The following is a 23,720-nucleotide window of genomic DNA, read 5'->3' as shown; positions in this document are numbered from 1 at the left end:
CCAACGATAGCGATGAACAGACTCCACTCGGCGGGGGCTCTAAATCAATGACATGCAGATGAGCCGTGTAGTATTGGTTTTTGTTTCGGAGACATAAGCAGGGAGTTAGGTTACATAGACATCGTATGCTCTAACGACTTCCTCGCAAAGGATCTGGTATCTAGAATACATCTTTAATTATGGACGCATATCATCTCTCTCTTTGCCGTATTCCTGTCTGTTTTCGCCTCGGGGGAACTACTTGCTGGACCAACCTGCAATAGCAGCATCGACCTCGTTCCTGTACCTTTGTTGTCCCTCACACAGCTCCAGGAACACCTTGTACTTAGCGTCCAATAACTTCTTGACTGTCTTGTCGGCTAGTGGCTTCACAGTTTTTCCAGGCTTGCTCAGTCTGTCCATGATGTCCCAAAGCGGTTCACTGTTTCCGTCCTTGTCGGTGCTCGCTGCCTTTGCACCCAGCATAGCCGCGCCGTGCACCACAGCTGCATGTACATAGCGTGGAATCAGAACGGGCATGTCGCATGCGGTGGCCATGAGTTGCATGAGCAGGCTGTTCTGGCACTGAGAACCAGACATGAAGATTGAGGAAATAACGTGGCCGGAGGCATTCATCGCAGAGACAATCTGGTGTGTCTGCAGAGCGATAAACTCCATGGTTGCGTAGTAGTATAGCGCCAGACTGTCGAGACTCTTGTCGGAGCTCAGACCAATTACAGAGCCCTTCATGTTAGGGTCGGCGATGGGCGAGCGATTGCCGAAGAGATCACCGTAGAAGAAGAAGTGGCGGCCAAGCCAGGCGATGTGTGGGGCATTTTCTTTGTCTGCCATCTCGCGTAGGTGTTCGTTGAGGTAGTCGTAGATGTTGGTGTTGTATGTTTCTGCGACAGACACGGCTTCGTTGAAAGCTGGATGTGTCTCGATTACATGTTTGAGCAATTCACCCGTTGCACTTTGTCCTCCTTCTGCCATCCAGTAGTCTGGTAGTAGGACGTCTCGGTATGGACCCCAGACACCGTCGACGAAGACCGGGTTACGGGACATGGCAAGGTGACAGGTCGATGTTCCGGCAACGGCTGCGAGGCGCGTGAAAGCTTGTGAGACGTCGTTCTTGGGTTGATCCATGTCGAGAGTATCTTCGTCGAGCTTGACTTTGGCACCAACTGTACCGATCCAGCCAGCGTAGGCATCGATAACTCCACTGCCGACTGCGATACCAGGCTGTAAGCCCATCTCCTGTGCAGCCTTCTCGCTGAGTGTACCGACAAGTTCACCAGCAGTGAGGTAGCGTCCGTTCTGCATGCATGTTAGCTGGTACCGTCAGGTGCTAGTAGCGAAGGACAAACCACTTTATCAACACCTCCCATGCGCTTGAAGTTGTCTTCGCATAGGTCTTCAAGTCCAATCTCCTTCAGGAAGTCTTCCTGCCAGCCCTTGACACTCCCATCGACTCCGACCGGTACAAAGCCCTGCTTACAGACTACACTACAGTAGCTTCTGCTTTCACTGCCAGTAGCTAAATGCGTAAGAGCATCAGTCAGATCGTAGAACTTGCAGCGGTCGAATAGCTCCTTTGGCATGTTGTTCTTCAGCCACAGCACCTTTGGAATCTCCATCTCAATAGACATCTTGCCTCCAACGTAGCGGAGCAGATTATGCCCGGTAGCGTTGATCTTGTTGGTTTCCTCTACAGGCCGATGATCGAGCCATAGGATGACATTGCGATCGTTACCATCCTTGTTATCGAAATTGGGTCCGGTGACCGCAACAGGCTCATCAGTGTCGTCTCTGAAGACTGCGAGCGAGCAGGTGGCGTCGAAGCCGATACCGCGGATAGTGCTCTGGTCGATGTTGTGCTGATCCATTGCTCGGCGGACTGAAGAGCAAATGCACCGCCAGATATCCGTTGTGGATTGTTCCTGATTCATTTAGTTTTCGGTCACAACAGCTGTCACATGTGAATGAAGTACATAGTAGCCAGTTTGTGGTTGCCAGAGGCCAATGTTCTCTGATGCCAGTCCAACGATGTCTCCCTGATCATTCATGATGCAGGCTCTGGCACTACCAGTACCAACGTCGATACCGATGTAGTGGTCAACTTGAGGGTGGAGCTCATTGCGGGGGTCCGTCGACAGTTGACGCGACTGCTTGCGCTGGGACTGTCGGAAAGGAATTGCCATTGCTGCAAACGATTATGAAGAAGTGTCAGAAGGGCGATGTGTTAGAATTGAGGAAAGCTAGCAGAAATCTCGAGGACTTGAGAATAATGTTGAGATACAATACAGCTGTCAATGCGGGATGAGCTCATAAGAGCTCTGGGGGAGCTCTAGTACGGTGGGGGTGGGGCAACAACCCCAGCGTTCTGTGCAATCGGACTACTCGTCCTCAGGGTCATCGTCGGCCTGAGTGCCGATCTGCTCGCAGACAGACAGAGAAATGTGGGCATCGTGAGCGTCGGGTCCACCTTTTGAGGTATGCCGGATGCTGTTGGGCCAGCGTTGGCTGTCAAGAACGCCACGCAAAGCAAGTTCATGTCTTGGATGCTGGCTGATCATGGTCATCGGTGCGATTTCGGATCAAGCGGAGGTGCAGGATCATTTTACTGTTTACCTCAGGAGATATGGGATGAGGAGGAGGGGTCACGGAAGCGTGGCTCGCTTGAGTGAATGGCCCGTCGGTGATACGATTCGCCGTTGAGTTGAACTAGCCCTAGCTCTCGTAACCAACACGGTTGCGCATACAGATAGCAACCGCACCAGCACGCCAAGATGTTATTGTCAAGGCTTCTTCTGCTTCCCTTTGCGGTCGCATCGTCGGTCACACTTTATGTCTCCTCTGTCCCAGCCTCAGCCGACAGCGCTGTAATTCCCTCCCCAATCCCGCTCGCGCAGATCGAATACGATGCAGACCAATCCGTCGGCAGTCTAGCTTCCTTCACACCACCCACAGGCTCCTACTCGCCTGATCATCTTCTTCGCGTCGGCCTTACAGATCCAAAATCCGGCTCATGGCGGGGCATTGTCACATCAGCAGCTAGCTTCTCCGACCGATACCACAAGAAGTTTATCATCCATGTCGATGACAAGGGGGAACCTTTCCACATCGGCTTCGGTACGAGCGCGAAAGGTAGCGGAGACGAGGTGGAGGTGGAGATAAAGAAGAGGAATGTTGGGCCAAAACCGGTCCTCAACAAGCCTATCGTGCTCAATGCCGAGGGGAAGCTTGATGGTAAAGAGCCGGAGAAGACGTTCTTGCAAAAGTGCGTAGTGCAACAGTCCTCGCTCTCGGAGGCTATGCTGACTTTTTTACAGGTACTGGTGGGCTCTCGCTCTCTTCTTAGTAGTGCAATTGGTTGCAGGTGGTGGAGGCGAGAAATAAGGCAAAGGCGATTTGGACCCTCATTGATTCCCAGTTCAATCCTAAATGCATTTTCATCTCCATTGCCAGTCATGATTCCTTTGAGACTGGTGCTACAGGTACGGTATTCTCAATATTTTCAAATTGATTCCATGTAATTGTGAGCAACAAGTGTTCTATCAAAGGTAAAGGGCATAAACTATCATATATTCCGTTTCGTTCCTTCGTCTTAACGTCTATGATCTGGGGTAATCATACATTCATCGTAAGCGCTCTTAGGCGAGAGCTGTGCTAGCAGAAGTAGGACGAGATTGGGCAGGTGGGGGGAACACAGTCTTGGGGACTGCGACAGCTGCAGCAGCTGCAGCAGCTGCAGATGTAGCCAGAGAAGACAGTGTTGGGATGGATCCAGTCGAGGTCGCATTGACTGGGGTACGGATAGCAGGAGATGGCGTTGACTTGGGCTGGTGGACGTCCATGGGTAGGATCTCCGTCTTGAGCTCCCTCGTCTTCTTCTGCTTAGGCTCGGGGGCCTTCTCGTTCTCCTGGACATAGAACTTCCGAAGCAGCATGATTGCTTCCTCTCGGAAGATGCCGCCGGTGACTGGATAGGGCTTGTCAACGCTGGGGCTACAGGAGTCAGTACGGACAATTGATGTGTCTGTATAGAACGAGGGTCACATACTCAGAGTGGATGTTCAGCACTCCTCCAGTACCGCCGAACCGCTCGTTCCAGCATCCGAAGTAGACTGCTCGAATGCCGTACTGGCGCAGCATGGATGCACACATGACGCATGGCTCGACAGTGACATAGAGGTCTGTCTCGTTGAGGATGCTGATGGGGTGCTTTGACAAGATGCCAGCGATGGCGACGAACTCTGCGTGTCTGGTACCGTTCAGAGTTCGGTTTGTCTCGTTCATGCCTCGTCCAATGACCTCGCCATCTTTGACAAAGACACAGCCAACGGGCGTCTCATCACTCTTCAGTGCAAGTTCAGCCTGTAGCGGTGATGAGTCAGCATTGGATCCAAACACGGTAATGGAGGCTTAGGATAAAGGTGAAATGTTGTAAAGCGAAGGGCGTGATTCACCATAGCGATAGCCTCCCGCATGAAGCCTTCATGATACGCTCTCTCCTCCGGATCCATGGCGTCTGGTACGTGAATCGCTTCGTTGTCTTGGCACTGTTCTGTATGCACCCGAGAAGTATTCGCAGATTTCGAAGTCGGTGTTTGCTGTGCATGTAGATAGTAAAGCGTCAGGCCAAGAGCGGCAGACGCGAGCACGAGAGCCTTCCATGATTCCTTCGCTTGCCAGATTGCAGTCATTCCAAGGTGAGGCAGTTGCGACCATACAGAATGTTCTGAAACAGAAGGTGCAGGTCCGAGTTCTCAGGCGCTGAGTGCCGGCCCAAGACGGTTTCGGCAAGCACTAGCGCCTAGTTTACGTGGACGTGGAAGCCGCGATCCGACCGAGGGCTAAGCTACCAAGAGAAGCACACAGCCATTGCCATCGCAACGCCAGGCATCGACCAACATTCACTCTGTCCAAGCCTATTCACTGCACAGCCACAATCACATTACGCAGCGCAACGTACACCAACGCGGCGCACGATATTTCAACAAAGCATATCAAACCTCGCGTGAGACATCTTCCAAGAGCTTCATTCAGCTTGCGCCAGCAACAAAGCTACCGGAACCGCAACCCAGACATCTGCAACACACCACCTTGCGCATCGCCCAGCACAGCTAGAGTTATTCGACAGGTAGTTGCACCGCAAAGATGACGCTCGCAGAAGAGTTCAAGTCAAGGAATTTCAGTAAGACGCCGAGTGCCCAACCTGTTATTTGTTGCTGACATGGCATCTCCACAGGTATCTATGGTCAATGGTCAGTCACACCAGTTGCTATGCACATATCCACTGCTTGCAGCATGCCATACTAACTCATCCGCAGGACCGGAGTGTTGTGTATAGTCCTTTGCTTTGCGCTGGGCATAGCCAACATCTTCAACGCCAACTGGGTCATCGCGTTTAGCATTGTGTGTTTGTACGTTTCCCGTGGCCTTCTCCCAGACAAAACCACATCTAACCAGCTCGCAGAGTATGTTCGTTCATCATCATCTTCATCGAAATACCGCTGCTCCTCCGCATTTGCCCAACGTCACCCAAGTTCGATACCTTCATCCGTAAATTCAGCTCCAACTACATGCGCGCGGCCATCTACGCGGCGATGAGCGCCATACAATGGGCCAGTATTGCCGCCCGGGCTACTAGCTTGATTGTTGCGGCCGTCTTCCTACTGCTCGCAGCCGTCTTTTACGCGCTTGCTGGCTTCAAAGGCCAGCAGTTCCAGGGCAGCAAGACACTGGGAGGACAAGGAGTCGCACAAATGATTATATAAGGCGGAGGTGGAACTGGACAAAGAAGCAGTAGGCATGGGCGACGAATCTGGACGAACGACACGTTGTTTATATAGAGAACGCAAGGATCGACGAAGCAACTGAAGTCTCTAGGACCAAGATGATGAGCTTGGCCTGTTGGCAAGCGGTTATAGGATGTGGTGTAACTCCTTTGTAGCAGCATTCGGCAGCTGGGCGTTCTGGGGGCTATATCTTGTATGAAAATCCCTTGGATTTGGAAATGCTTGGTCAACCTGCTAGGCGGCCAAAATGCGACACATTTTTTTCTCCGGTACTCATCATGTTCCCATGACAATTGAGTATTTGTCTGTGAAGCATATCTTCTCGCTGTCTGGGGGCACCTACGTAATTATACACAGGTATTGATGTATGGGGACGAGTGCAGGGCCCACACGAGTCCCTATGACGATGTTCTAGAAGCTCGTCATGGATGAACATCGCTTCAGCCTCTCTGGTTTTGAATAGTCAAGATGCATCTACGAAACAGTTTGTCAAGGTCAATTCGACGCTCATGCTAGAAAGGCGCCGACAAGCACGCGCAGTGTCAGACCAACGACTGCGGAAACCCACCATAGATAGACTGGCATCTGCTCGCCTTTGGGATGACGGTGACTGGCTGCTACAATCTCGCCAGGAACCACACTTGTTCGGCGCGGGGAACGCTAGCGGTCTAGCGGTGCCGGAGCTTGCGCGGGCGTTGAAGATCCTGCCACACTCACCGCAGCTGATGGATGTAGCTCAAACAAAGATACATATCGTATGGTGAGCTTTGCAGTGTAATCCGCACAAGTCTCGATCCAAGTTGGAGCCTCGCAGGCTGCGAAACATGAGCATGCGGTTGTTGCAGTCGCATAGTCCCCAATGTAGAATAGCGTCTGGCGAGCATCCATGGATGTGTGACGCTCAAGTGCTCCATTCCATCCGCCAACAGTGACATTGACGTGTCGAGCAAGACAGCATCTTCTCCACGACACTGCCATGTGGCAACAGTAACCAAACCATGCAATTGACCGAGTCAAATCATGGGTGATGGGTATGCAGGTTTTGGAGGGTGACGATGGTAGCCGCGTGCAGAAGACCAGGGCCCATACGCCATACCCAGGCATGATGCAAATGCGGGTCGCAAGCTCTCTGCTACATAAGTGCACCGCCCCAGCTTCACAAAACCGATCCATTTGCGCCATTTTGGCTATCTGCCCCTCTTGCCAGCCTCATTTGTAGTCTCCAGTCCAATTGTGTATTCGAGGTGAGTACCCAGTGTATCCGCTTTGTCCAGCATCGTTGGGTCTTCAAGTCCTAGCCGCGCTTATTGGCCTGGCCTGCAGGAAACTGCCCGAGCCAGAGCTGAGCAGTTTTCTACAGCTGCCCGTTTCCTCTGCTCGACTGACCGGGCTGCTCCTTACACCCTGCTCAATTCAAGCATTCAATGTTCCGGCTCTGTCACTGACATTCAACGTCGTGTAGTTTCCCCAACACCCACCCCTCACCTACCCACCCGAGCAACAGACTCAGAAACAATGAGTGCTCCACCAACGATACCTCCACGCCCCGCGCGGGCCCAGAACAGCTCTTCTCCTGCGCCGGGCACCCACATGGACGTCCCCAAGATTCCTCCACGCCCGAAGCGTGGCGTCGAACGCTCCGTCTCTCCAGCTGGGGACCGATATGCCCGCTCCCCTCTCAACGACCCAACCTACGTACATGGCGGACCGCCCAGGGAGGGCGGTCGTCTTAGCACCGATCTGCCCTCGCGTCCACCGAGCGTCTCCATGCCCTCGCTCGGAGAAGAAGGCAACGAATACGCCAGTTTCGAAGATCTGTCAAAGACCCTCACAAGCGAGAACCAGGGCGGCTCACCACAACATATGAAGAACGTGGCAGGAGACTTGCCTTTGCATGCTCCAACTGCCTCAGTCCCCAGCTCAACCGCGAAAAGTAGGATCCAGGCCGTGACGCGGACCGACTCGCAGACAGCTGCTGCCGCTGGCTTTGGCTCGCAGCTGTCCGTTGACGACAAGGTCTCTCAGGCCAAGTCCGGTCGCTCAGGATCTTCCGCTGGCTCACGCCCCAGCTCTCTCTACAACGACAAGGATGAACACGGCATTCCCGAGATCGGTGTGCAGGTACCCATGTTCCGCAACGCCGGAGATGTCCAGGCTCCCAGTCCTTCGCCCTATGCGCAACAGCCCGGCACCCAAGGAGTAGGTTTCCACCAGAAAGCCGGAGGTCGTCATCACGGCCGCACCAAGAGCGGTCGTGAAATCTTCCATGGTCCTCCTGGCAGCTACGGTATGCACGGTCATGGCAAGATTTCAACAGACGATTTTGAGCAGAAGTGGTATGAAAAGCATCCCGAGGATCTCAAGCGCGAGAAGGCCGGCGAGTATGGCCCTCACATTCAAGAAAATAGGAAGGATTATCATTGGCGTGCGGACAACCTTGAGAAGCTAGTGCACACCAGGTCTCAAGACGTTGGAATGGGTAAGTTGGCAACAGCTTCTGTGTCAAACAATTGTTCCTAACTGGTTTTTTCAGGCACCAGCCGAGATGCAGTCAGTACACCCGACGAACAGATCGGCTACAGGGCTACTGAGGAGTATGCTTCGCGAATGGCCTCTCCCAGGCCGCAGTCGTCGGGTCGCCCTGCCTCAATTAAGGGTGGTTACGTCGACTCACCGCTTCGTAACGAAGCAGGCCAAGAGGTCAACGACAAAGGCGAAGTCATTCATATCGATCCCCCTGCGCACCGCGCTAGCAAGGTTCACGGTGGAGGCTATGATCCGCCAACTGAAGATCTTGGTCCTGAAGGTGGCAACACGTCTGAGAAAGGCGGATGGGTTACTGAGCGTGGATACGGCACTCCCATCCTAGCTTCGGATGAGCTGAAGAAACACCCAGACGCCGAGTGGAGACAGCCTGCTGTATCACCTGAGCTAGAGCGTCACGGCAATGAGTACACGCTTAACGAGGACGGAAACCCGCAATATGTCACAAAGCAGCGCACGCACAGCAGGAGCTCAAGCCGGAACAATAGCACGCAGCAGCAACGTGTCATCTCTAGCCCAGCACAATTTGATCGCGGGGGTACCCCACTAGAGTCTCACAAGGAGTATGAACCCTTGTTCCCAGAGGATGAGGAAGACAACAAAAAACCCAAGTCTCAGGTCGACAAGCTCAAGCGTCCAAGCGTTGCTCGCCACCATTTCCCAAGTCAAGATGTCTGGGAAGACACGCCTGGTAGTCTGCAACTCGAAACTACCGTAGACACTCCTCAAGAGGCGGAAGAGCCAAGGACTGCTGGTGCCAACGACAATGTGAGTCCTGCAAAGGTCTTTGAAGACCCGAACATAGAAGAACAGCGCAAGAACCAGATCAACAAGGAAGACCAGACATCATTTCTCCCCGAACACACTAGACAATTTGCGGCAGAGAACAAGCTCCTTGGGAAGGTTCGAGACGATACGCCTGGTCGCCCTGGAATGCAGCAGCGCTTCCCAAGCCAAGACATCTGGGAAGATGCGCCGTCTCACAACTATCTTGAAACTACAGTCAGCACACCACAGATGGAGGATTCGAATGAGTATGCTGAAGACTCGCCAATTGACCAAAAGCCACAGGTGCCGGCTCGTCCTAGTGTTCCAGCCCGACCAGCTAAGAGAGAGGCTTCTGGTGACGACAAGAAAGCGCCCATCATTCCAGACCGTCCGAAGCCGCAAATTCCTGCTCGCCCAGGCAAGCCATCTACCGGCTCTTCGGAGAAAGTACCAACTGTTGAGTCACAGGCAGGCGATAACAATGCTTCTCAGCCGAAGGCGAAGCCTCCCGTCCCCGCCCGGCCCGCTGGCTCAAAGATTGCAGCTCTCCAGGCTGGCTTCCTGAAGGACCTCAACAGCAAACTTGGTCTCGGTCCTCACGCACCACCTAAGGTCAAGGAACCCGAAGAGGAAGAAGAAGCAGAGAAGGAGACGGCACCACTTCCGGATGCTCGCAAGGGTAGAGCTAAGGGCCCGCAAAGAAGGAAACCTGCTGCATCTCCGTCACCAGCTGCAGCTGCTACCATTACTGCTGAAGTCGCTGTCCCGAGGCAGTCGCTTAGCTTCGGTCCTGTTACCGCTATTTGGACGTTCAAAGAAGATGGTAGTCTCGATGTGCCCGCTGCAAAAATGGCGGCTCAGATACAGCAGTCACTCAGTGCTTCGACCAAGACGGATGAACCAGCAATTACTGAGGGTGAAGTGGACCAACCCGTTTCAGCGGAGTCGGAAGAACCACAGCTCACACAGAGTACATCAAAAGATGGTAGCGAACCTGGCCCTGAGCTTGAAACAGTCGAGAAGGCGCCATCAACCCTTGAACAGGCGGCTTCTCAAGTGTCGGAAACTCTGTCATCCGTTACTTCTAAGATTTCATCTGCACTTCAACCAGAAGAACCCTTGGTAGCTGAGACTGTACCCGGTTCCTCAGATGCCCCTGGCGCATTCCCTGAATCCGGTTCAAATATAAACAACGAGGACAACGTCAAGGATGCCTCTTTGGATCAGAAGCAGACGGAAGACAAGCCCATCAGTGCTCCCACTGAGGAGAGGAAGACTAGTGAGACCACTACGCAAAAAGAGGGTGAGGGTTTCTCACAAACATTTGCTGGTTAAATCACGTTTTAAGGAAGATGGGGCTGAGCAGTGAGTTTATCTGTATTGCTACAGGGGAGATTATGATGTCATTAGTAGACCCTAGGAACGTGTTGCCAAAATCGACTTTTGTTTAGTACATGTAACTTTTCTATGAATGTTGCTGCTATTTAATTTATGTCTGGTCCGTACGCTTCTGATTGAAATTTCAGAATATGAAGTCCTCAATACACACAAATACAGGCCCCTGCGTCGGCCACAGGCACCTCAAGTACGGTTCAAAGTTGCATAACATCCTAGTTCTCGTGTCGAGCGGAAAGGCATGCAAGAGATGTATAGAACAGAAAGAAGTGTTAATTTATTTATGTTCCATGTACAAGGAAAGACCTCTTGTTTATATAGAAGAAAGAAAGCAAGGAAGTACGCTGGTAAGTAAGAGAGAGAGAAACTCGTAACAGGATACCTAAATAATAAGATAGAACCTAGGGCAACGACGAAGAAGCGCACGAAACCATTGTCCAACAAGATTTCCGATGTTCCTGTGACTGAGTCGTTCGATACCGCCCACGTGGTTGGGTACAAAGGTTGCGGACGTCTATTGACCCGGTTCTAACTTGTGGCTGGTGAGGCTGAACAAGAAGTGTTTTGACGGAAAGTGACTCCCATGACGCCTTCATGAGGTCACATTACGCAAGCCTACAATGTAGTTGTTGTCATACTGTTGGAGTAGAAGACCTGTGAGATAGACCTACGGTTCTTGGGCAACGGATATGCGAGGTCCGAGTGGGATACAGAACCCCTTACCGAGAAAGAAGGGAGATGGTTGGTTTCTTGCCCGCGAAGAAATGATGATCAATACTATGACGATGAAAATACCGGTGAGCCTGGGAAGACCAAGAGGAAGAGGAAGAGGAAGAGGATGAAGGTAACCCAGAAAGGGTTGGTAGTAAGGTGTCGAGAATCTTGAGCAAAAATTTGGGCAAAATAAATAAAGACGGCCGTGATTCAGAGCTGGAGCAGAGTAGTAGTTACGCAGATGGTTAGTTAACTTGAAGCGATGCCATTCACACATAAATCCAAGACAAAGAGACGCTGTTTAAGAGAGTGGTATGCTCTAGTTTTAAGAAGTGCTGGTTCGATCTTGATCCCGTGTCGGATGACATGCAAAGTTGGAACGATCGCGTTGTTGGCACGCATTTTACAAACTCTCATAAAGAGAACGATCCCTTACTAGCAATGAGTCGACCTAAGCCTATCTTATATGGGTGTCGGTCTGCTCTTGAGTCATTGCTAGTACTTGCTAGAGTGATGCCCAAGATACTCAGTACGTCTGACAATCCGGTGTGCTGGCTGATCAGGTGCTGAGATCACTGGTGAATCGTTTGCAGTAGCTTCAAAAGACGCCAATAGACTGTTTGGAACAGAGAGTCTTGGGGCAAAGTCTAATAACGAGGCTCCGTCTTGCAGCTATCGGATTGGGAGAGGTGTTAGAATAGGCCGAAGTTGGGTTTCTTTGTGCGGCTTTCTTTGGCCCTTCCTCATGGCGTCTTCGATACTGGACACCTTTCTAGGTCTACACGATCGGCCTCAATTAAAGATGAAAAGAATGACTTTTGGCGTCTTTTACTCCAAAAGCTGCTTGATTGACTGCCCTCTAAGCAGACAACACCCATGCTTGCTTTTCAGCTCGGGCATGTCTCCTGAAAACGGTGTTTACCGTACATGGGCGGTCACTCCTCTGCCATGACCAACGCCTTACCTTGACCTGGTCTAGGCGCAGCAGTAGGTAGTCTTCGGGGAAAGCCGAAGCCTTGTGTACTACCGACTATTCGAGAAGGATACGAATGGGTGAATAAGCGACTGGAAGGAATCTTCAGTGGGGCCCATGCTATCACGCCGCTTTACAGCAACAAAGGAAGATTTGGCTGCATATCGAAATCTTACCAAGCGGTGTGTGCGCAGACTACTTTGCGGACACATGTTACCGCAGACTCCACATCATGGCATGCACGCGCCTCAACACCAACACAGAAAGCTCACGATAGTGCGGTTTATAACACCCGAGGCTCGGGCGAAGCTGATACGAGGGACCAGCTTCCCGAGGTCTCATCGACAGGTACTGCCGCCCCCAGCCACGCACGCTAGTCCTGACCATGGTGTGATACCTGCGCCAAATGCGAAATTCCTGCTAGTAAACGGAAAAAACTTTTTCTCCATGTTTTTGTGTACAAACTTCCTGGCTGTTGGTGGGCCGGGCATACTAGGCGGAAAATTCTCCGTAGGAAAACTGACAGAAAACGTGGTTGTGTAAGGAGATACGTCGGACTAGGATCTACCCAGCTGGTGCAGATGGTACGCTCTAGAAGTTCTCTTCCGTCAAATTTTCGCTGCTTTGCTCGAACGACTTCAGGGCTCCTTTCTTCCGTGCTAGAAGTTTCCTGCACAACATGTGCTGCCTCGGTGCGGGTCGGCGCGAGGTTCTGAGCGGATCCGTATGCACAATCAGTTTTGAGCTTGCTGCTTTTGGAGGCGTCGGCCGACACAACAACCTGACGGTTGCGTATCGGGTTTCGAGATCTCGTTGTTGTGTCGAAGGAAGCTGGCAACTTGAATCAATGATACGGAACACCGTATAGTGAAAAGGGAGTGCTTGGCAATCCGCGGAAGCCGTTGACCAAGCGATCGACATGAAACCTACCGATCTTGGTAAGGTCGTAGATCTTCTGGACTGGAAGGACAAGATTCCGCTCCCGGCGCGCGAGGAGGGCGTGTCCGAGTCCGAGGAATCCGGCTTGACAGCGAACATGTCATAGACCCTGGTTCCCGCCCTGACCGTTGACGGCATCATCATGGGAACCAGCTTATCGAAGCTGGCAAGTCCAGACCTCGATCAGTGAACATTGCTGATGATGCAAACGACCTCGGAGGGGAAGGAACGGTTATCGCAAGCTTTAGGGGGAGGGGGAAATGAGGAGATGACCATGGCTGGTCACAACTACTGTATGCACGTGGCTGATGATGTGGCTCGATTATGCTTATCTTATCACCGTCTACTATGTCCGCTCCGCCCCAGATGATCAACAACAAATCATAGTCCGTTCTTATTGGCAAGGTATCGACGATCATTCTGTGTTCTCGTAGGCCAGCTTCCTAGGCGGCCCATACTTATATCGGCGTGAGCTGAGTGAGAAGTGTTTATCGCGGAATCTGATTACAGACGAATGACATCAGCAATAGGCATTGATTACATGTGTTTGGGTAAGTTTGAGTGACAATGTGGTGTTTATCGAGCAGCACCCAGGACGTGCATGCGCGGATCATGTTGGCGTAGATGATCTGATCGTCAGATCGGGGCTGCCTGAGGCGCGCCCTGTTTCCCTGTTTGAGCACCAAATTCCTTGATTGGCAATAAAGGATCAGGAACAAACAGACATAAGGCGTTGCCAGGGAAGACGCGGCACAGAAATAAACAAGCAGCTGAGTTGGCATGCCAGCTCAGCAATAATGACCATGACACGTTATGGCAACATGCTCCAAACTTGAGAAGCAGGGTCTTGCTTCCTGTGAGCGGATTGCTTAGAGCGAGCTACGCGCGAGTTAGATTCGTACATGTCTCACCAAGACTCGCGAACCACAGCGCAGCGTTGCATGCCGGACTAAACTGAGGCCGCCAACGGACGTGTGTAGCAAAAGCAAATCGTCGATGGTTGTACGAATACTCTGCATCTGAATCGTTTCGTTGACCAAACAAATCGAAACATGATGAAACTCGAAGATGTTGCGCATAGACATGTTTGGTGTCGATATTTGGTACCGACTTTGACCTGAGATTTGATCATTTCAAATGCCATGCTGATGTTTCGAGACGACCGGTCAGCCCCGGTATCGCCGCGACACGGTGGGTGGAGCGTGGGGAAAAGGAGAGATCAGCGCTGTAACTTCCGCCTACAACTTGTGACAGTGTGGAGACGGGAGACCATGCTCAGATCAAATCTTGCGAGGGTCCAGAAGGTCTCGACAAGTGGGTTCTGCGACGGGATGCCATGGTCCGCTCATCAAGACAACTGTCAAGTGCATCGAAATGAGAGTGTGAGTGGATAATGCGTATCCGCGTGAGACGGATCATGGCTCCCTGATGATCCGCTCCATGGTCTGGCTCACATGCCCGCGTTTCGACCGAGCGGAACAAAACGTGACCGTCCGTACTGCGAGCTCCTGTTGTGTCCGATCGGGCACGTTCAAACTCCGAACATCCCACCCGCATACGTATACGCATACTTTTCGGACAAGGACACGAACAAAGGCCGAGTTGAGCCGGCTGCGTGTGTGGCATGCTTTGCATAGGCCGTTTCTTCCAAGGCAGAAGTTCTTGGAGGATTGACGGTGCGTGGGGCAGTGTGGTCAGTGTACGCAATCAAGTTCGCATCGCCTTCTTTCTGTATGCGGGGATACGAAGTTGATTGACCGGAAGTGTACTTTCATCAGGCAGGCGTTGCGAAGGCGATGCGAAAGCGTCGCTCCGCCATGCGAGAGGCTCGCTCGGCGAAAAGCAGCCGTGGCCGCGACGCGAGGTGCCCGCCCTATGCGGGAGGCATGCGAGGGCCAGGGTCTGACGCACTGGCCAAAAGTCGGTCAACCCTAGAATTTCCCAGTAACACATGTGTGACTGCGCAAATTGGCAGACAACTGTAATGCGTGGGGTTTTTGTACTATGTGCTGGTGACAGTTCATCAGTCATGCATGGCAAGTGTGCCTGTGACCCGATAGGATGTGATTAGCATGCAGAGTGCAGCGATAGTAGAGCATCACCTGAAGAGAGTGTGGAGATTGTTTTTTGTGGGTGTAATGATCATCATTGAAAATCTAGCTATAGGCGGGAGTCTCGACCATCGCCTTCGGGAGACTTCGAACCGCTCGCGACCAATGTCCCAAATCCTCCTATCCCATATCCATGCAACATTTCAGAGTAGAGTAGTTTCCTGATATCTTCGTGAAGATCCCAACCGCCCCTGCGGTATATGCCAATAAAATAAAACCAAAGGATATAATGCTCAAATGCCACGCTATGCTGTAAAGGACACGCTCGCTGAAAATGCTAGATCAAAAATCAAAAGGTCAGAACACGTTGATGTGCTGGCCTAATAACTTGAGATGAGCGGAGCGGTGGTATCCATGAACAGCGGATGGTCCTCGATGTCTTGCGAGGCTGGTTTTGCGTCGTAGAAGGTTGTTGTAAGCATGGCCTCCTTGTCGGAGAAGTTGAAAGACGCTTGTGGGGGCGATGTAGGTGGTGACTCGTCATCGGACTCTTCTTCGTAGGTGAGCTCGGGTGGTGATTGTAGTTGCGATGGCACTCGAGTAAGAGCGAGCTCCGAGTCGTCCTCCATGTCGTCGTAGAATTCGTCCTCATCCTCGTCGTCGTCGACCTCCATTGTGCTGATCTGAACTGGTGACTGAGCGATGCGGCGAGGCAGGGGGATCATGTCAAAGTCGTCTTCGTTCTCAGAGTCCGAGTCGGACTCGTCGTCGTCGTCTTCCTCCTCAGCAATGCTGTCGGCCCATTGAATGTGGCGGGGCTCTTCGGACTTGGAGGCCTTGGCCATGGTCTGGTTGAACCATTGTTCTTGCTGGCGTTCGGCGTCTTGGAGCTCGACCATGAGGCTGTCGAGGAGGTTTGCGTGTCCAACGAGAAGGCGGAGGTCGTGGTCGGCCCTGCATGCCTCTTTGCCGAGCTTGGAGCGGGCGGAGGCAGCAATGTAGTAGGTTTGGGTGAGAGACATCTTCTGCTTCTTTTGCGGTGGTGAAGAGACAAAGTGGGAGCGGGTGGTCTCGGCGGTGAAGGGCTCGAAGGAGGTTTGTATGCGGAGATGCGATGAGGAAGGCATGATGTTTGTTATGTATAAGGCAGTAGTCTATGGTGAGAGGCTAAAAAATGTGAGTCAGTTTGGTTTATGACTTGGAGAGACCCGGGTGCAAACCTACCTTAAAGCAGCGGCCAATCGAGGGAAGGTGATCCGAGCGTGGGTAGAAGCCGGGAAGGTGTGATGTAATTGATGGTTTGTGGTAGCGGCGATGATGGGCAAGTCGGAGTCTGGGGTAGTCTGTTATTCGCTGTGGTGTTGTGGACTGGTGTTTGAGCTGGTGATGGAATCTGAAGCGAGGGCACGCGTGTTTCTTATGTTTCCCTGACGCATAGAGGATGGATAACGGGTTCTCGGAATTATTGGCATGTTTCCACCGCTCTTGGCCGAGCAGGGACGGATGCGGTGAGCTAACACACTATGATTCACACGACTGCAGGGGTGCTAGCGCGGCTTACGAGACAGCCCGGTCGGTCGTAGAGACTTTCGCCCGCATGCACATACGGGCGTTACGAAGCGGACACCGGACGTTGCGCGGATATACAGTCTGCCCAGCACATGCTCTGCACATGGCTAGCCTAATCGGCGTCTCGCTGTTTGTCGGCGTTTACTAACTCACGATGAATTGCATCACACATGTCGCTCCCACATCGCGCCATCAGGGTTTTCCTTTTTTCTTTGCACTGACTGCTTGGGCTGATTGAGCCTGTCTGGCTGGCTGCCTGGCTGCCTGCGCTGCTAGGATGCGCTGTCGTAAGGGCTAAGCCACGGACCTCTGTACAAGCAGAGCGGTCAGCCCTGAATCTGTGGCTGTCAAACGTGGCCCCGTCACCCTCTCGCCCAAGGCGCCTCTGTTGCACCTTGACAGCGCGCGCAACCCTGTCGGGCCCGACGCTGCACAATCCCTCCGCGCGACAAAATCACCGTTAGGCTTACTGCGAATTGTTTGCGTTTTCCTACATAGTCCTCGCCTCGGCCGATGTGCTGCAACCTTGGTTTCGCGGCTGCCTAGCACATCGGCGTTTGGCTATCCTCACGTCTTTCGTCCGCATCGTCAAAAGCCACCATCTAGGCCACGCGGACCTGCCACTCACTCTCACCCCCGCGCCCAAGCACATCATCATCAAAGACAAGGCACCAATCACGCCTGGGCTCCGACACTGTCATTTGTCCCGACCTCACAATTACAGAATTACTAACTCCCATCTGCACCCCGGCTGCCATTGGTATGCGGGCTGGCTTTGTCATTGATGCTGAAAAATACCTTCTGACAAACCCGCTAACGACCCTGCATGAACCAGTGTAATTTGATGACACGATCATGCGCTTTCTTCGCAATCGCGTGCTCAGTAGCAGACAGCCTGCGATTAGGCTATTTGCGCACTCGTCATCGTCTTCAATTCATTACTTTTGCGCTTCTACAGCCCGACTGTCCAATGTCCTGAGCTTTTGGCATCTGTGCGTCAAGTGTCAGGCACAAACAAAAAAACGGTGAACAGTGCGTCCGTACCATCCGTCTCCGCTCCGCCCTTTCCCACTACACCGGCTCCGGCGAGGGCGTGCTTCCAGGACGAACGATCCCGAAAGAGGAAAGCACAGCTTGTGGCGCTTTCAGCCGTCGCTTCGTATACCGGATTGCGATTACCGAGTCTCTCATCTCCATGCGCACAGCCCTTTTGTGCCATTGAGTAGTGCGGCTCGCATGGGTCCAGTCTAACCGTACGACTCGCTTCGACACGTATCCGTTGGCCTGACTTCACCGCTGAAGCTGTACGAGGCTGATCAGGAGACCGCTAACCGCCAAATCCAAGAACTCGCATATATGCATGCTGCGGCACCATAGCAACGCAATGCTGCGATGCGACTTCACGTCGCTTTCTGACCAAGTATGAGTCGACTATGCCAAGTGCACGATGCGGTCCTTGGAAGCCTGAGCCACCACATGTTTACGAACACCAGAACCCCGCGTCAACAGCTCTACACCGAGATGCGCTATTGTGCCCGCCGCACGCGCATCGCTTCTTTGCTGGCATGCGGCGAGTGGGTCAGCGTTTGCTCCGCCCACCTCACGTCCTCTTCACCACGTTCAGTCTAACGTCGGTACCAGTCTTCGCCATTGCGTTACCGCTTTAGGTATTTCATCAGATTGCGGCATATTCTAACAACCAAGTGAGGATCTTCAAGCGAGCGACCAGCCCCCGTCTCCAAGTAAAATCACGCAAGCGAATCTCTAGTAGGATACTCTCTAAGCCATCAAATCGCTCAACCCGCAACTGGCCACGTCTGCCGCCGACGAAAGCATTTCTCCAATCCAAAAATGATATGCATTCTCCATTGCATTCCGACTCCTGCTATGGATTCTTTCCAGTCGACGGTCTGTCCGGATATCAATTCGGGTCCAGGCCATGTTTCTAAGCAGATAGCTGCGCTACTACGTGCATCACTAAGCACCATTTCCACAACTATTGGTTACCAACACATACACATCTACCGATATTTCAACACTCATGTAAGTCTCAGCGGTATCTATATGACGCAGCAATCGTACGAAGAGCGCACACCTAGAGCAGCTCAATCATAATCGCATCAGCGGGACAAAAATCCACAGGAGGCATTTGCCAATGAAGATGCGAGACGCCATGAAGAGGCTTCAGGTTTCCGGCTGACAGATCGGGAAGTCAGGAAGTCTATCTGCTTTCAACTCGAACCCAAGTTTGAGCGCACGCTACTGGCTCGCACCTCCGCCTTTGTAAGACAACGCTAAACAGTATTTGTGATGGACGGTCCAATCCTAGTATGATCAATACTAGTCAAAGACTCGCAACTGGGAAATTGTCGACGATGCGCGAAGAGCGTAGAGTACTGTAAACTCGTGCTCGATGAACCCCCATCTCCAATGCTGGTCAGCTTGTTCCTGGTCTAAACGGGAAACCACTCAAGAGTAACTCGCACGAAAGAAAACGTAGAGAGCAAGGATCCAGCCTGTCTTTGCGTTGTGAATATCAGTCAAGAAGCCATTCCGCTGATGGCACATGCAATGCTTCCACGTTAGTGCATCTAGTTGATTTGTGTATTTGGTGGAAGCACATGCCATTATCAGATTGTCAGTACCAATCTGCCAACGCGCTTACGAAGAAAGCGAGTGCATAATCTACCCTCCTTACATGCGGACAAGACGAGTCAGCTAAGAAGGACCTTGCCCTTGGAGAAGAACCTGTAAAGTGTACATGATGATGTTTCTCAGAGATCTAAATGTGAGAATACGCGACTGTATGTTACTCTGAGGCAGCGCACTAGTCACTACATGCATCCCATTTTGTTAGAGTTAGCGCCTTCCGACTTGACTCGTATCGCCTAGCCTCTCTCTGTCACCCAAAAAAAAAAAAGGATTTCGAGCAAAATAAAACGTTGCAAACTTCAAAAACATCGACGTTTGCCCGCTCACGGAATCGAACCGTGGATCTTCGCATATCGGACATATGCTGCGTACGAGTGCGACGCAGTACCACTGTGCTAAGCGGGCAATTTGGATGATGAAATCTAAAATTGGCTAATTCATAATTACGAAGAATTGACAAAAGAATCAATGCCATGGTAACATGATCACATCGGTGGGGGACGATGTTCTGGTGGGGTCAGGTACCGTTGAGCCGAGATCTGTGGATGGACTCGCTACTAATGCTGGTCTTGGTATGGCGTGTCGGATACCACAACACAACCTACGAATGACCGCGGACGGCAGGAACAACTCGCCAGGATACAGAAAGCATGTCTCACAACGTTGCTGTATGTTCGTTAGGTGGGCACAGAAGCAGTCATGTCCGTTCATATGGGCTTCTGATTTTGGTGAATGAGATTGATGTGTAGAGATGATAGAGCCGACATTGTACAAAGCGAAGAAGCGTGGTTGAAGTTTGCTGCCATTGTCCTATTCTTCTTGTTTGGTAGCATAGTTCTTCATGCGCCTACCCGATGACTTACGTGCCTCACACTAGGTGTCTAGCATCATCTCGAGTGTCACCTTATACAGCCAGTTCAAGTAAAATATCTCCATGTCGTAGTATTCTGTGAAAACTATATTACACGACGGCAGCCCCCTATGCTGATGCCGTTTGCGGCTTCCCAATGAGCGCCAAAATATTACTAAACAAACCCTGCGGTGGGGGAGGGACAGAACCGTCATGCAGCACGTTCTGCAAATCCTGCATGCTGAAGACCTGCTCGTCACGCTCAATATCTTGAGTGAGATCATCGGAAACCAACAGTTTCGCCAAAGGCTTGCCAGAGTCGTCTTCCTCGCTATCCTCAGGGTAGGAGATGTGATGCATTTCGAGTTGCTCCTCTGGTGGAGGAGTCAGCAGCTGCAACGACCCAGCACTTGGGGTGATGGTCCTGAAGTACGCCTTTGAGTCAAGAACAACGTAACCGCTTTTCTGAGATGCAAGACCCATGGTAATACTAGAATATGTGTCTTTCCAAATGGGCTTTTGATGCTCTGGTCCGTATATAAACATCCTGGACGAAACCTTCTTAGTGGGGGTAGGTGTGGATTCGTTCTTCTCGAACCGAGGTAGTGATACAGCGAATGTACCGTCAGTGCTGTTGCAAGCTAGTCGAACGAGCGGTGCGCGCTCTAGGCGTCCGATGCCGGGAGTATCGATTGGTATGCTGTATGCAAGTCCGTCAGAGACCATATCCCAGACGGTGATGGCATCAGCAACCACTATAAGATATTGCCCGACGAAACCAAGTCCAGAGAGGGCCGTTACATCGATCTCAGTGAGCGATCGTCGAACTGTTGCAGATTGAACATCGATCAGATGTGTGACACCGGCGTCTTCTTCCAAATCCCAAGAGATTGAAGCAGCAAGGACCGAGCCATCGGATGAAAAGGCCAATCGTGAAGTGCGCGGCGGTAAGGTACGCTGTGAACCTTCGGTGATGTCGAGCTTGTCGTTGATTTCAATTGACCGGTCGAGCGACCAGGTGACCAGACCTTCCTGTTGGGCCCCACGAACGATGACTCCATCGCGTGATCGTGTCTTAGGTCTCCATATCCGTACGACGTGATCTTCGCCGACAGTTGCGAAGCCCGCAGCAGCCGGATCAGCGACAAGATGGAATACTCGCCCATTACCACATACGTCTTCGAAGAAGTGTGGTGCGTCAATGCGTGTTTCCAACTTCCATTGCGCGCTGCTTTTGTCGCGTCGCCAGACCTTGAGATACACCTCGCGGCGGCGCAGGCGTTCCTGTTCATTGAACTCTGGAATACCTTCATTCACATAACGAGTGTCCAGTTGTGACGGTACCCACTGCAATAGGCACAAAGTCAGTGTATGTCTTACATGCATCTCAGATAGTCAGAACTTACCTCATCAATTGTCGCAAGCCATTCTCCGTCATGGCTGACTTGGATATGCGTAACTGTAGGCTCCTTGATTTGGCGTCCATCAGGGGCGACATTGGGCTCCGTCGCATTGTTGCGGGTGAGCGCCTGTCGCCCTTTTGCGCGATCATTCGCAAGGTCAAATGTCTGTAGGTATGGCTCAGGTCTGAAACCCTCGTCCTTCTTGTTGTGACGAGGTTGTGACGATGGTACAGCGAAGAACACTTCGGTCGAGTTGGCCGGGTTGACAGCCATGGGCACTGCATCAAAGATGCCAAACGTGTTGTCACCATCCCTAGACAGCTGTTCGACGTCGATTCGACGTGATTGGATACCGATGATGTTTGTGCGGGCCTCGAGCTCGGTGGTAGACAGAACAATGACAGAATTGTTAGCCAACGTCAACGCATACGCTGAGCCCGTGGGAGAAACCACAACGTTCTCAATAGCCGCGGAAAGATGGGGTAGATGCTGTGGTTGTCCAGTAGCAAGCTGCCACATCGTGAGGACTGTCTCATCACCTCCCGAGATAAGGTAGTTGCCATCCAACGACCATTTGACAGACCCTATCGCATCTCTATGCCAATGGAGTCTCTTGGGCCTGAAGCTTTCGGCATTGCCTTTCTCAACTGCAGCAAAAGAAGCCAGAATGTCTTCGAAAAGAAGGATCACACCGGTTTCTTCTCCAACAGCAATGTCAAGAACATCCCTTTGACTTTGTGGAGTCTTGTTTCCGTTGTCATTCTCTTGATGCTCGCGGTGATAGACGTTAAAGGTCGTGATGTGCTTCGAGAATTTGAATTCCCGCCAGACGTACTCCAAGTCCTCGAATGCTGTCTTGCTAGCCTTCGTGCGCTTTCCGACCACGAGAGAGTCAGATGTAGCAACCACGACGTACTTGCCTTGCATAAGTACCTGGACACCGCGGATTGCAGAGCTCGCACTGCTCAGTATTTGCTTGACTTGCTTGAGTTCTGTCCGGGTATCTTGACGCTTCGTACGAAGTGCGTGCACACTGATGGTGTGTCCCTCATCAGTTTCATGACAATATGTAAGATCATCCTCGGAGGAGTCTGACTGCGCAATGACTGTCATGTGGCGGACTGTAGCACCAATGTTCCATCGACCAGCTTTCTTGCCAGCCACCCAGTTCCACAGTATTATGTGCCCAATTGAGTATGCGACGTACACGAGGTGGGGGTTCGTGGGTGATAGAGCATAAGCTGTGAGGGCGCCTGTGTCGTCTTCGGAAAGTGTATTGGCGAGCAACGATGTTTCGGTTGCATAGACACGAAGTGACTTGGCGTTGGCGATGAGCAGGTATTTCTCGTCGGGCGAGAAGACAGGGTCGGCTGGTAGGAACCATCCTCCATGAGCGGGTGACGAAGCCCACCTATCAGTCTTCTTGCTCTTCTTCTTTTTGACTATACCTGATACCTCGGCCTCGATCAGTTCGTTGCGCTCTTGTCTGTTCCTTTCCTTTCTGTCCTTCTTTTCCTGCTTCTTGAGAGCTGCCTTTGATAATCCTGACATGTCCAGTGCTCCGTTGACTTCAGCCGGCGCATCTTTGCTCGCACCATTCGTTTTCGGGGTAGACGTCGATCGCTTCTTTGGCGTAGACGCATTCGACTTGGGCGTTGCACCGGTTGCGCCATTTGAAGATTCGTCGTTGCGACCATCGTTGAGCGCAGCGGCAGCGGCAGCCTCGTTCTTCCTCTGCTTCTTGGCCCTCTTCTGTGCTGCAGCCTCCTCGGCCTTCCTCTTCAATTGGGGAGTCGCGTCCTCCATCCTAACTGAGTCTCGAGTGGACTTGCGTGTAAGAATCCGCAAAGGTGGAAGTCGTGAAGTTCGTGTAGCATCGACATGTCGAAGTTGAACTTTTTCGATGGAGCCTGGCCCGAGCTTTTCACCGCCCGCGTCCTTAGCGCGCCCGCAACTTTCTTTGAGACAGCGTCCACCAACGTCCGGCATCACGACAACCTCACCTTACCTTTGCGCGCTTCCGTAGCTATCAGACCGTGATCGCGTGTCCTCCTAAACAACACGAATACCCTCGAATCACCA

At 52.1% G+C, this 23,720-nt stretch overlaps 7 protein-coding genes and 1 non-coding gene across 8 annotated transcripts; 3 read left to right on the top strand and 5 right to left on the bottom strand.

Moving 5' to 3' along the window:
• Positions 1-237: 237 nt before the first annotated feature.
• J4E82_002756 (uncharacterized protein) lies at positions 238-2,180 on the bottom strand (the record flags this gene model as incomplete). The annotated part of the gene is made up of 3 exons (XM_051729053.1): positions 238-1,296; positions 1,347-1,919; positions 1,971-2,180. 3 exons carry the CDS (start codon positions 2,178-2,180, stop codon positions 238-240), a joined length of 1,842 nt encoding a protein of 613 aa, XP_051591145.1.
• A 588-nt stretch (positions 2,181-2,768) lies between these two features.
• J4E82_002755 (uncharacterized protein) lies at positions 2,769-3,378 on the top strand (the record flags this gene model as incomplete). The annotated part of the gene is made up of 2 exons (XM_051729052.1): positions 2,769-3,259; positions 3,312-3,378. 2 exons carry the CDS (start codon positions 2,769-2,771, stop codon positions 3,376-3,378), a joined length of 558 nt encoding a protein of 185 aa, XP_051591144.1.
• Positions 3,379-3,632: 254 nt separating this feature from the next.
• On the bottom strand, positions 3,633-4,685 carry J4E82_002754 (uncharacterized protein; the record flags this gene model as incomplete). Its single annotated transcript, XM_051729051.1, has 3 exons — positions 3,633-3,987; positions 4,043-4,356; positions 4,449-4,685. 3 exons carry the CDS (start codon positions 4,683-4,685, stop codon positions 3,633-3,635), a joined length of 906 nt encoding a protein of 301 aa, XP_051591143.1.
• Positions 4,686-5,139: 454 nt separating this feature from the next.
• TVP18 (Golgi apparatus membrane protein tvp18) lies at positions 5,140-5,759 on the top strand (the record flags this gene model as incomplete). The annotated part of the gene is made up of 4 exons (XM_051729050.1): positions 5,140-5,176; positions 5,231-5,246; positions 5,313-5,405; positions 5,459-5,759. 4 exons carry the CDS (start codon positions 5,140-5,142, stop codon positions 5,757-5,759), a joined length of 447 nt encoding a protein of 148 aa, XP_051591142.1.
• Positions 5,760-7,295: 1,536 nt separating this feature from the next.
• On the top strand, positions 7,296-10,427 carry J4E82_002752 (uncharacterized protein; the record flags this gene model as incomplete). The annotated part of the gene is made up of 2 exons (XM_051729049.1): positions 7,296-8,259; positions 8,314-10,427. The coding sequence occupies 2 exons, from the start codon at positions 7,296-7,298 to the stop codon at positions 10,425-10,427; spliced, it is 3,078 nt and encodes a 1,025-aa protein (XP_051591141.1).
• A 5,117-nt stretch (positions 10,428-15,544) lies between these two features.
• J4E82_002751 (uncharacterized protein) lies at positions 15,545-16,291 on the bottom strand (the record flags this gene model as incomplete). The annotated part of the gene is made up of 1 exon (XM_051729048.1): positions 15,545-16,291. One exon carries the CDS (start codon positions 16,289-16,291, stop codon positions 15,545-15,547), a length of 747 nt encoding a protein of 248 aa, XP_051591140.1.
• A 3,410-nt stretch (positions 16,292-19,701) lies between these two features.
• Positions 19,702-19,790, bottom strand: J4E82_002750. Its single transcript has one exon. It is a non-coding gene; the product is annotated as a tRNA-Thr (tRNA).
• A 574-nt stretch (positions 19,791-20,364) lies between these two features.
• Positions 20,365-23,444, bottom strand: J4E82_002749 (uncharacterized protein; the record flags this gene model as incomplete). Its single annotated transcript, XM_051729047.1, has 2 exons — positions 20,365-21,582; positions 21,642-23,444. 2 exons carry the CDS (start codon positions 23,442-23,444, stop codon positions 20,365-20,367), a joined length of 3,021 nt encoding a protein of 1,006 aa, XP_051591139.1.
• Positions 23,445-23,720: the final 276 nt, after the last annotated feature.

Source organism: Alternaria postmessia (genome assembly GCF_024291825.1).
Source record: "Alternaria postmessia strain BMP 2775 chromosome Unknown scaffold_11, whole genome shotgun sequence".
In the NCBI taxonomy this organism is placed as follows: Eukaryota; Fungi; Ascomycota; class Dothideomycetes; order Pleosporales; family Pleosporaceae; genus Alternaria; species Alternaria postmessia.
This window is presented reverse-complemented; position numbering and strand designations above follow the sequence as displayed.